Source organism: Callospermophilus lateralis, chromosome 14 (assembly GCF_048772815.1).
Source record: "Callospermophilus lateralis isolate mCalLat2 chromosome 14, mCalLat2.hap1, whole genome shotgun sequence".
Classification (NCBI taxonomy): Eukaryota; Metazoa; Chordata; class Mammalia; order Rodentia; family Sciuridae; genus Callospermophilus; species Callospermophilus lateralis.
In genome coordinates, this window is record NC_135318.1 from 44,590,082 (window position 1) to 44,603,304 (window position 13,223).

Sequence of the window (13,223 nt, forward strand, 5' to 3'; positions counted from 1 at the left end):
CTTAAACACTCAGCCACATCCCTAGCCCTGCCTTTTTTTGAATCAGGTTCTCCATAAAATTGCTTAGAGTCTTGCTAAGTTGCTGAGACTGGCTTTGAACCTGTGATACTCCTGCTGCCTCAGCTTCCTGAATGGCTGGGATTACAGATGTGTGCCACTGCACCTAGCTGAATACACTTGCCAAGCAGTGTACAAGATAAAGAAGATTTGGTAGGTAAAGAGACATTTTTTTTTTTCTCTCATAAAGCCTACATTCAAGTGAGAGAACAGAGACACTAGATAATCTTTAGTGGCATTCATGCAATGAAGGAAAATTAAAGAAACACTGGCATATCTGAGAGCATTAATGCCTCTATCTTAATATTTTACCTATTATTCGACTTGTAAGAATTTCTCTATCAGAAGAACCAATCTCTCTTCTAAGATAGTTTGTGGGAATTCTACCTGCTGCAGCAGCCTTCTGTCTGTAGTCAACCTGCAACAGCAATGAAAAAATAAGGTTTGTATGATTCCTTTTTTTTTTAAAATAAAAACCATGTCACAAAATCTATTATATAAATACTAATTTTCTTGAGTTTGCTAACAACATACTCTATAGACTAGGAGTAAAGGTTGTTTAATTTACTTTTAAAGTTTTTATATTTTAGGGAAAGGAGAGTTTATAGAAATATATCAGCCAGAGTTGGGTGGGGTCGTGCATTTCTATAATCCCAGTGACTCAGGAGGCAGAGGCAGGAGGATCACAGGTTTGAGGCTAGCCTCAGCAACTCAGCGAGGCCCTAAGCAACCTAGTGAGACCCTGTCTCAAAAATAAATAAATAAATAAATAAAATAAAAGTTAAAAAGGGCTGGGAATACAGTTCAGTGTAAAGTGTCCCTGGGTTTAATCCCCAGTACCTCTCCCTGAAAGAAAGAAATATTTCAGCCAATTATTTTAAAAAGTCTTCTACTTAGCAGTCAGATGACTACCTAGCTTCACTACTTTCCACAGTGGCTTATTCTGTCAAACACTGACTTTTTGTATCAACTGTTAGACATACCTGCATTCCCTTTCATACTAGAAAGAAGCCATAACATCCTAAGGCTCTCTTCACTTACCATACACTTGTTGACTCATACTGAAGGGAAACCCATGAAGGCAATGAATTCATTGCTTATTTGTCATCACAGCACTCATGCACTTTATTCACTTATCTCATCAACTCATATAACTGGATATTCTAAAGAATGTTTACTACTAGCATGAAAAGTGGCTATAAAATAACCCATCAAACTCTCTTAACGATTCAGTATCAAACAACTAAAGACGACCTTTTCCTGAACAAAGTTTATATTTTGTACTCATAAGAAAATGGAAAAATATTACAAATTCTACATTTATGCTATAACTACAGTTCAGATAAATTAGCAAATTACTTACCACCAAAGGCATGAACTGGGAAGGTGAAGGTTTTGTTTTACTGACAGCTGTGACCATCACTGCAGTGTCACCTGACTTAAAACATAAACACTGGTAAATACCTTTGAAATCAGATATTAACATCTAAGTAGCAACTGAATACTCACTCCAAAAACAAGCAAAGAGATGTCTTATTCCAAGTGATGATTATTCACAAATAGTCCACTCTCGGTTCTCCCCACCCCCTGCATTTTTTTTGTACTGGGGACTGAACCCAGGGGGCTTCCCTTTTTTATATTTTATCTAGAGACAGGGCTTCACTAAGTTGCTGAGGCTGGCTTTGAACTTGTGATCCTCCTGTCTCAGCTTCCTGAGTTGCTGGGATTACAGGCGTGTACACCCGGCTTGGCACCATCCCTTCTATATGAGCATGATCAACATTAGAACAGTCACTAAATTTTTGAAAAGGACAAAGGGGGATCACTGATAGCTTAGTCACACCAAATAAACTGAATCATATTTTCTATTTCTAATGAGGAAATTTAGGTTGTATATAATAAAAATTTCCAATTTCACCGTTCTATTGAGAATAATGAAATTACTTTCTCTAGAAATGTCTAATAGATTCTATTAACAAAAATATAATAAAATCCCAAGTTTGGAAAGGATCGTCAAGGTCATTTAATACATTCAGGTCTGACTCTGGTTTTGACACTGGGAAAGATCTTAGTGTCTGAATTAATTCCCAATATCACATTTCTAAGTTATATGATGTCATAAAGATTTAGTACCAATATCCATAAATATTTTTAGGATGAAGTTCTAAAAACCTGGATTTTTACCTGTACTACAGCAGAGCCATCTGCAAATCTGGCCAGTTTTCCAGAGGATATTTCTATTTTTCTGTTTAAAAATAAAAATTCAACACAATGACTTAGTAGCATATAAAATAATCCAAGATTCTAATAGAAGAACTAAAGGCTATCAAGCCTCACAAATCCTCTTCCCTCAGCAAAAAAATAAAAAGAATGAGATTCATGTACAAGGGGAGCTGCTTATAGAAGATAAAAAGAAGGTACAGGACAAACCTGAATGAGAGATAAAGTATTTTAGGGGCACAGAAACCAAGTGCCTTTCTAAATATTAATTCCCATTTACCATCTCAGTTCAATCTCTTTGCATCCCTTGCCTTGTTGACTACAGTAACTTTTTAGTACACAAACTACATCATTTCCCTATTAAAAATCTTATAAGGGGCTGGGGCTGTAGCTTAGTGGTGGAGCGCGTCCTTGCTGGTGTGAGATGCTGGGTTCATTCCTCAGCACCACATACAAATAAATAAATAAAGATATTGTGTCCATCTACCACTAAAAAAATAAAAAATTTTAAAAAAATCTTATAAAATTTCCCTCAGTGCTTTCAGGGCAAAATATAAACTACTAAATATTGCCTACAAAGACTTTCATGTTTGAGAAAAGTGTCAAGATAATTTAATGGTGGAAGAATAGTCTTTTCAAGCAATGGTGCTAGCATGATTGGATATTCATATGCATACACATGCAAAATGAATTTGGACTCCTTCGTCACACAAAGATAAAAACTAACTCAAAATGGATCCTAGAACTAAAAGAACTAAAACTACAAAATTCTGAAAAAAAAAACAACACAGCAGTAAATCTTTATAAATTTGAGCTAGACAATTTTTTAAAAAAGATATGATATCAAAAAGCATAACTGACAAAACAAAAAATAAAGTGGACTTCATCAAAATTAAAAACTTGGCATGAGTCAATGGATATTATTGAGAATGTAACAGAAAGTCCACAGAGGAGGAGAATACATTTGCAATTCACATATCTGATAAGAGGCTTACATCTAGAATGTTAAAAATTCTTTCAAATGAATAAAAAGACAACTCAATTTTGCTAGGCGTGGTTGCACATGCCTGTGATCCCAGAGACTCCAGAGGCTGAAACAGGAAGATGGCAAATTCAAGTCCAGCCTCAGCAACTTAGCAAGGCCCTAAGCAATTTAGCAAGACCCAGTCTCAAAATTAAAAAACATAAAAAATTAAAAGGGCTGGAGATGTGGCTCAGTGGTAAGTGCTTCTGGGTTCAATTCCTAGTACCCAAAATATAAATAATATAAAATAGCCCTCCCCACATCACCAATCTCTATAAACAATATATGTATATATATAAAAAAGATAATTCAATTTAAAAAATTGGCAACAGATTTGAAGGGACATCTGTCCAGAGATATACAAATGGCCAATTAATACATGAGAAAAAGCTTAATATCATTATCCACCAGGGAAATGCAAAGCAAAATCATAATGAGCTACCACTTTACACCTAGTAGGATGGTGTACTCAAAAAAACTGGTAATATATGTTGGTATGACATATATTGGAGAAACTGAAATTCTCATACTGCTGGTGGGAATACAAAATGGTGTTCTAGCTTCATGAGATAAACTGGCAGTTCCTTAAAGTATTAAATAAAGAGCTCCTAGTGGCCCAGCAATTCTACTCCTTTGTATATACTTAAGAGAAATGAAAATACATCTGTACAAAAATCTGTACATGAATGTTCATAGCATTCTTCTTATTATTATCATCATCCTTTTGGTACTGGGGATTGAATCCAGGGGCGATTTACTACCAAGTTACATCCCCAGCCCTTTAAATTTTTTTTTTTTTTTTAAATTTTGAGACAGGTTGTCACTAAGTTGCTGAGGCTGGTCTCTAGCTTGGGATCCTCCTGCCTCAACCTCCCAAATTGTTGGGATTACAGGTGTGCACCATTTCCCCTGGCTGTACAATCTATATTAGGCAAAGAAAACAGGTGGTTGCTTATCATTTTATCTCACAATCTCAGCTGGGACTAAACTGACTTATAGTTTTTTTCTGGTCTATGTACTTTTAGTTGTTTTGGGTAAAATTCTGTTATTACTTTTGCTCCATGGTTCATTTTACCTGTGATGGTTTAGATATGAGGTGTTCCCCAAAAGCTCATGTGAGACAATACAAAAAGGTTTAGAGATGAAATGATTGGGTTATAAGAAGGTTAACATAAATAGTGCATTAATCCCCTGATTGTTGGTGATTCACGGTGTGGCTGGGGGAGATAAGTCTCTGGGGGCATATCTTTGGGGTATATATTTTGTTCTTGTTGAACAGAGCTCTCTACTTCCTAAAGTGATGCCCGAGCCACTACTTTTGCCACACTCTTTTGCCATGATGTTCTACCTCATGTGTGAGGCATTGGGTTAAATTCCTCGAGCCCCAAGGAATGGAGCCACATTCTAGGGACTGAACCTTCTGAAAACAGTGAGCGCCAAAATAAACTTTTCCTCCTCTAAAATTATTCCTGTCAGGTCTTTCAGTCACAGCAGCAAAAAAGCTAACTAAAGCAAACTCTCAGCCAATTGACCCTTCAATATTATATGCATAAAATATTTCCAAATATATAGAAGACTGATAATATAGGGACGGCCTCTGGGGGTTGGAACTGCCTGGCTATGGAAATGTATGGAAGACTGTCATGCTATTTAAATGTTGAACCACGTAAGCGAATACCTAAACAAAACACACTTCTGAAAAAATAAATAATAATAAAAAGGATGATAAGATGAGCAGGGGGATCTTATTGGTGGGGAGAAGAGTAGGAGGAGGCAGCTAAAGAAGGAATTGGAGAGAAAAGAGGAGCCACACAGGAAGTAGAACTACAGGGAAAAAGGGGTACTTAAAGAACATTTTTAGAAATATTGCAGGATGATATAGAATGTAACCACCTTCCTAAAAATTCCACCAAAAAAATATTCAGTAAAAATACTTGCCTCCACTGAAAAATGAGGGGTGGAGGTACTTTAAGATTTGGCTTTGGACTCTGTAAAAAATTTTAGATTCAGATTTTTACTGTTTGCTACATCCACAGTGAATTATCTATAGTTACTAAAATGCCATTTCACCTTTCTATGATAGTACCTTCCAATTTTTCTGTTGCTATTCTCCTTACTATTTGAATTACTGATAATTCCTCCTTATCCTTCAAAATTCACAACAATCGCAAGCTTTGGGGTAGGAAAAGTAATGCTTTGTACTCCCTTAGTGCCCTATTCTTATCTTTCCCCACAATGATTTTCCAGTGAATGTGTATTTATTTCATTTCTTCATCAGACCTTATATCTCCAGTTCCTGGTACATAGCAGTTGTGCAATAAAAGCCTGTGAAATGAAAATTAAACACTTGCCTCAAAGGCACTATGAGCACTGAACATACTATCTGGAAACACCTACCACAATAGTATATAGTCTCCCATGGTGTTAAAAAATATTAAATATAATGTATCTGGAATATAATGGCTACTCAATAAATGTTGCAAATGACAAACTTAAGACAAAGATGAACTGATTTATCTAGCAGGTATCAAACTCATTGAGTTGTATTTTTCAACACATGGCACACATTTACAAAAAAACTAGCTTCAAGGGGGCTGGGGATGTGGCTCAGCAGTAGAGTGCTCGCCTAGCATGTGCGAGGCGTTGGGTTCAATCCTCAGCACCAAATTAAAAATAAATAAATAAATAAAGATATTTTAAAAAATAACTTCAAAAGAGATCCAGATTGATTAATAAATGAATTAAAGTAGATTACTTATGGGAATTATGGATGTCACTGCTTTTAGTAGATCACAGTAAGTGTCTATTGAATGAAATGTTGTAGGGTTTATCTTTGGGCAAGAATGTGCAGTCCTTAAAGAATGGAAGAGAGATCCTTTCCTTAGTTCCTCTTCCCCCCAAAATCAGAATTAACCAAGGGTAGAAAGAGTCTTAGAGATCATCTAGTTTAGAGGTAAGGAAACTACTGCCTATGGCCTGTTTCTGTAGAGTTCTTCAACTGAAAATTTTTGTATAACGTTTAGAAGTTTTGTAAAGACACGTACACACAAAGAGGAATTGAGAGGGTGACAATATGCCCACAAAGCCTAAAATATTTGCTGAAAAGTCTGCATACTCTTGATCAAATCCTGTCTGATCATTTGTCCCATGTTGTGAAGTAATTAGTTTGTTGTTTATTCATTAAATTACGGAAGTGACTCTGGATTCTAAGCCAGTTTTTTTTTTTTGTTGTTGTTGTTGTTGTTGTTTGTTTGGTATGAATTAGGGTCAAAATATTTTTAAAGTGCAATAAAAATTTTTAGATAAAAAAGTATGCATTAGCAGTTTCATTTGTTCTAAAAACGATCACATCAAAAGTGATTTTTTCAAATTCTTGTGGTGTGAACTGATAAATACAATCAATAAGAGTGTAAATTATAGGTTATAGATTAGTAAAAAATATAGATTATAGATATAAGATTTTGATAAGTGAGATAAGACAATTTTAAAGCAAGAACTGTCATAGACAGGCCTAAGACTCCATTTTGCTGTCTTCTATAAAACACCGTTACAAGAGCTGTTTCTGAGAAACTGAAATAAAATTTGTTTTCTTATTAAAAAAACTGTCTTTCTGTACTTTGTACCCCACAAATTGTACCCTATTCAGGATGCAGCAGTGGTTATGGTGAACTACATCCTGGGTGTGAATGCCCTTGTAGATTCTCCCCCACCGACTCCTGCCCAATTTCAAGATGCCACTGTCTAGCACCTGCTTGAACCCAGGACTGTGGTCAGCTGAACTGAAAAGCTAATGCTATTTTAGCTTCTGTTTATCCCTTGCTTGCTGACTGGAAAATTACAGTCCTGCCTAGAGCCCAAAGGTCCCACTTACCAATGTTTTAATTTCAATGATTGGCTAGCTTACATGACAATAAGCAAGTCACTGAGCTGTGGTTTATGTGCTCATATTCTCTTTGGATGAACCAGGAAGATGCTGTCCTCCCACAGAGCTTGAGTCTCTGTGATGGGTAACAGTCCCTGGCCAGGTAAATAAAGCTCTCTTTTGATTTGAAATTCGGATTTAGAGTGTTTTCTGAGGCGTCTCCCCATAACAATGTGAATTCTAGCAAATGGATCCCTGGGAAAATTATGGACTTAATAAGACACACTATTTCACAATCCATCTAGCTTGGTTTACTCTGAGAAAGTTACCTAACCTATAAAATGAGGGTGATAGCACCTTTACTATAGGTTTAAAAATATTGCGTGCATCATTTAATTGGCGTTCAATAACCTGACTTTCCATTTCCTTCCAGGGTCATGCTGGCCACACTTTTAGGCAATCAGTTGGGCTGGATGACGAGTGCACACACAGTCAACTCGTTATCTCAAGGTGGAATGCCTCCCACTTCAGCGCCCAAGGGTCTTTGAAAATTAACAGAATAGATGTCAGATGGAAAGACAGGCTCTGGAGAAAAGAATCCCGAACAGAGGAAGGAAAGATTCAATAAGCAAAGTCACAAAGGCACAGCGGGAAGGAGGAAAGTCCGAGAAGACAGACTCCATATTCGGAAAAGGAAATATGGAATTAGATTTGGGGTAAAGAGAGGTTAAAGAGACGTCGGACGGATTTGTAACCAAGAAGATTAATGTATCTGGGCTGGCCGGAAAGGATACCTTGGGACAAGAAGGGAGTGCACGCCGTTCCTTACCTGTTGCCTAGGTCCACAGCCACAGCTCGGGACCCCACGCTACCCCATAGTGCTCGCATCTGCAAATATGTGAGCGCCGGATTCCGCCTGGGCATGCGGAGGGGACTATCGCCCAGCGGCCGGAGCCGGAGGCCAGAGCAGCAGCGACTGCAGGCCGCCATGACATCCAGCACGCGATCAGCCCGGGTTGTGCCCTGATTGGCTCTCTCCCAGTCCGCGGGGAGGAGCCTGGTGCAGTTTCGTTTCCGCGGTGCTGGAGGAACCTCTGGGAAGCGGATACCTTGTCTGCTTTCTACGAAGACTAGAGAGGGTCAAACCTATGAGAATGCGATTGCGCTCTTTCCTCTTTCCATTTACCCACCTATTAAAGGCAAATACATAAAATCGTAGTTTGAAAAGAAAGTCCTTGAATAATATAAGCCTTTAATAAGTAAATATAGTAATAGTGGAAGTCACTGGATAACACAAATACAAACAAATAACAAACAAATAACAGTTTATTTGGCTCTGTGAATTAATAACTGCGAGGCTCTCCATGGAAAGAGATCCTTACATCTCCTCCGCCCCGGTTTCTATTTTATAGATTCCACATAACAAATATGTTACTGTAAATGTTTCTGTTAATTGATTTCCAGTAAACTAATTTTATTTCTCGTTGACTCCCATATCATATTTTTAAGTATCTATAGTGTCATTCCTGATTCATCTTCATTTTCGTTGCTAATATTCAGCATTTCATTTTCTTGCCCCTTTTGGTTAAATGTTAATGTTTTCTAAGTCAACTCTTTTATTTTTCTTTGTTATTATAGTATTATAGTTACACGTGGTAGTTGGGTTCATTTTGACAAAATCATACATGCATGGGCTTGAGTTTACTCCATTCAGTATCCCCTTTACCCTTCCTTCCCTCTTCTCTCCCCAATTCGCCTACCTCTGATCTGTTGATCTTCCTTTTGCTGATTAATTAATTTATTTTTATAGGTGCTTTCTCTATATACATAAAGTTATATTTATTTATTTATTTTTACCTTCTCAAAAGATTCCTTCTTCTATTTATTTATTTGTTTGTTTATTTGTTTGTTTGTTTGTTTGTTTATTTATTTATTTTGTGGTACTGGGGTCCAACCCAGGGCTCCACGCTTGCTATACCACTGAGCTACATCCCCAGCCCGCTGCAGTGTATTTATTTATGTACATAAATGTGATTCTGCTAAATTCATTCAGCATTTCCTCCCCTTTTCCATCCTTCCTCTCTCCCTCTTGATCTTCTTCTATTCCACTGATCTTCCATGTATCTTTATGATATTTGATATACACACACACACACACACACACACATGCCTTTTTTCCTCTTACTTTGTTATAGCTTCCACATATGAAAGAAAACATTTGACCCTTGATTTTCTGAATCTGGCTTATTTCACTTAGCATAATGTTTGTTCTCCAGTCCCTTGCACTTACTGGCAAATGCCATAATCTCATTCTTCTTTATGGCTGAGTTTGTATCTCTGTAGTATGCTGATTTTAGTTCTTTTGGATAAATATCAAGGGGGTAGGATAGCTGGGTCATATGGTGGTTACATATGTATCTGGGCTGTCCGGAAAGGATATCTTGTGACAAGAAGGGAGCAGCATGCAGGTTTCTTACCTGTTGCCTAGGTCTACAGCCACAGCTGGGGCTGTGATCTAGTGTGTTGGTTTTTTAATCTCCCATCTGCTTTCCAGAGTGATTGTACTAATTTGCAGCCCCACCAACAACGTAGCGTGTACCTTCCCTTCCCCCACATCCTCACCTGCATTTATTATTATTTGTATTTTTGATAATTGACATTCTGACTGGAATGAGATGAAATTTTGGTGTAATTTTGATTTGCCTTTTCCTGATTGCTTGCAATGTTGAACATTTCTTCATATATTTGTTGGCCATTTGTGTTTCTTTTTTAAAATGTCTGTTTAGTTCTTTTGCCCATTTACTTATTGGGTTATTTGTTATGTTTTATGGTGTTAAGCTTTTTGAAGTTTTTAAAATATATTCTGGATATAAAGCCCTCCCATTCTAAAGTAGTTTTTCTCTTCATGTTCTTGTTTCCTTTGCTGTGCAGAAGTTTTTGTTTGTTTGTTTGTTTGTTTTGTGCCAGGGATTGAACACAAAGGGCACTCCGCAACTGAGCTACATCCCCAGCCCTATTTTGTATTTTATTTAGAGACAGGTTCTCACTGAGATGCTCAGCACCTCACTATTGTTGAGGCTGACTTTGAACTCAGGATCCTCCTGTGTCAGCCTCCCTAGCCACTGGGATTACAGGCATGCACCATCACTTCCGGTAGACGCTTTTTGATGACATCCCACTTATTGATCCTTCATTTTATTTCTTGAGCTTTAGGAGTGTTGCTAAGGAAGTTGGTGCCTGCATCAATATGTGTTTTCTTCTGGCAGTTACATAGTTTCTGTTCTAATTCCTACTTTGATTTGACTTTTGTGCAGGGTGAGAGAGAGGGATCTAGTTTCATTCTTCTACATATGGATATCCAGTTTCCCCAACCCCATTTGTTAAAAAAGTCTCTCTTTTCAGGAGCTTTTTTTTTTTTTTTTTTAACTGATTTTGGATTTTCATGCTTAGAGAAGGAATTATCATTAGCTTCGTTTATGAGTATTTAGTGTTAAAATTACTTTTTGCCTCTTTTTTCTTTGACTTTACCTTGTGTTGCTACAGTGATTTCAAGACCAATGCATTGAAACCTCTCCTGAAGACAAATCTATCAGGATATACTTGCAATAATTCAACATGACTTAGGATTTATAAAGTAAAGATACTAAGTCACCTTTCAATAATGTGCCTAAGTACTATGTTTTCATTCATGCAATGTTGCCTAATAGTTTAGAACAGGTACTTAGTCCCAGGTTATTCTAAACTTGTCTTTCTCACCAGTTGTGTGTGTCTCTCTTTGATCCTGTTTCCTTGTCTATAAAAATAGATAATGATATGAACCTTGCAGAGTTTTAGTTTTTGTAAGGATTGTCACAGAGGATAGAAGATATTTATTACACTACCTGACATTCAGTCAGCTTCAGCTTTGAGTCAACTTTTTTTCCCCCCAGCCCTGGAATTTGAACCCAGTGGCCCTCTACACTGAGCTGCATTCTTAGATCTATAATTTTTCATTTTGAGATAGAGTCTCACTGAATTTTCAGACTAGCTTCAAATTTGTGAGTATCCTGCCTCAGCTTCCTTCTTAATAGCTGGAATTGCAGGCATGTGCCATCATGTCCAGCTCAATCAGTCTTTTCTTAATTTTCCTTCTAATTTTCTTTCCTTTTTGGGGGGTGGGAGTGGCATGTACCAGGGATTGAACTCAGGGGAACTAGGCCACTGAGCCACATCCCCAGCCCTACTTTGTATTTTATTTAGAGACAGAGTCTCACTGAGCTGCTTAGTAGCCTTGTTTTCTGCTGAGGCCGGCTTTGAACTCGCGATCCTGCTGTCTCAGTCTCCCAAACCACTGGGATTACAGATGGGTGCCACGGCGCCTGGCTTCTTTTTTTTTTTTTTAAATTTACTTAACTACTTTCTTACCTTCAGAACCCCTTGATTCAGTTAACTTCCATCCAGTCAGAATTGCTGGAAAGGAGCATTTATTTAAAGAGCTCACCTTTGTTTCCTCACACAGATTCAAAATAATTAGAATAGTTGTAATTGAATTATAAACTCAAAAGCAAGCACAGCACTGAAATCCTGCAGCAGAACTTTGTTATAAAGCCTTCATACAGATGATACACAAAATATTTAAGTAGTTTAAAATTAGCCTAGAAACAAAAATATATAATTTTTAAATTTTTGTGGTTGTAATTACTGAAACTATGACTCATGAAAAGACGATCCATTGAAAAGATAACAAATTCTAGAAGTATAATTCTGTTACATATAATTCCACAGCCACAGTATAATTTAAAATGAATTTTTCTATTTGTGACTCTTGAAAGACATTAAAAATTAAACAGTTTAAATCTACAAGCAGAGTTTCTCAGATTTTCTTCTCTCTTTTTTCATACTCAAATGAACTTGCATCAAAATAATACCATTGCATGCTTGTACCAATTTCATTTAAGTAAAACATCATTGCATTAAATTGTTTAATTAAAATTTAATTTGGTTTATAATTGGTTTAGACAGTATATACATTTATTTTACTTTTGTGACTATCTAAAAAGCTGCAAGAATAATGAGTCTATATCTTGTTAAATATTTGTAGATATTTAAGTAACTTTTTAATTAGAAGTATTAACAAACAGTCCCTGAGAATTTTCTCTCTTGAAAGAATACAGTCTACTCAACTTTAAGAAACATTACTCTATGCAACTGCCAAAGGGAGCTTTCTAAATCACAAGTATAATTGTGATTAAAATTCTTCAGTAGCTTCCCAAGTTTTTAATCTGCAGGGTAAAACCAAAACTGCTTTGTGTGGTCTATAAACATTTTCTTCCTGGTTAGTCTCATTAACTTCTGTTTACTACTTTATTTTTTTCTCCACTTCTTCATCTTATACCTTAAGTAAACTTCCATTTCCCCTTCTCCATATTTTTGTTGGTGCATTATAGTTGTACATAATTGTGGGATTCGTTGTCTCATACTCATACACATACACAATATAACATAATTTGGTCAATTTCAGTTCCCAGTATTACCCCTTTCTTGTCTCTCCTCACTCCCGGGAGTCTTTCCTCTATTCTACTAATTTTCCTGAGAACCCCTCCCTGCTTCTTTTCCTTTTTTCTTTAGCTTCCATGTATGAGAATAGGAGAAAACATATAAACAACCCTGGACCTTCTGAATTTGGCTTATTTCACTTAATATAAGGTAAATTAAGTTCTTATTCCCTTGTATCGTGTGCCTCCTTCCCCTTCCTCTGTACTTATCATATGCTCCCTCTTGTGTCAATCTGGGAAGCTTAGTTTTCAGTGTTATGCCCAGGCAGACTTATTGATACAACCTATGCTACCATTCCACCTTATTAATTTATTTATGTAGTCATTAATTTATCCATGAAAGTAAACTTGAGGGTAGGTATTGCTTCGTGGTTAAAGTGTTGACATCAGATTGCCTGGGTTTGAGTCTTAACCTCTTTCATCTTCTAAACATGTGACCTGAGTGAGTTGCTTACCCTTCCTTCCTGTACTTCAGTTTCTTGTTTGTAAAAAGGGAATTAACCTCCTCCTCCTCTTCCTCCTCTTC

The 13,223-nt window shown here is 36.8% G+C and overlaps 1 protein-coding gene across 1 annotated transcript in view; it reads right to left on the reverse strand.

Annotated features, from left to right (window-relative positions):
• Pnpt1 (polyribonucleotide nucleotidyltransferase 1) overlaps positions 1-8,159 on the reverse strand; it is a 45,499-nt gene extending 37,340 nt beyond the window's left edge. The window contains exons 1-4 of the mRNA XM_076833298.2: positions 7,993-8,159; positions 2,242-2,302; positions 1,421-1,495; positions 370-475 (exon numbers count right to left, since the gene is read on the reverse strand). Coding sequence (XP_076689413.2) covers positions 370-475; positions 1,421-1,495; positions 2,242-2,302; positions 7,993-8,153 — 403 coding nt within the window. The 5' untranslated portion in view covers positions 8,154-8,159. The remainder of the gene's footprint in view (positions 1-369; positions 476-1,420; positions 1,496-2,241; positions 2,303-7,992) is intronic.
• Between the last annotated feature and the right edge of the window lie 5,064 nt (positions 8,160-13,223).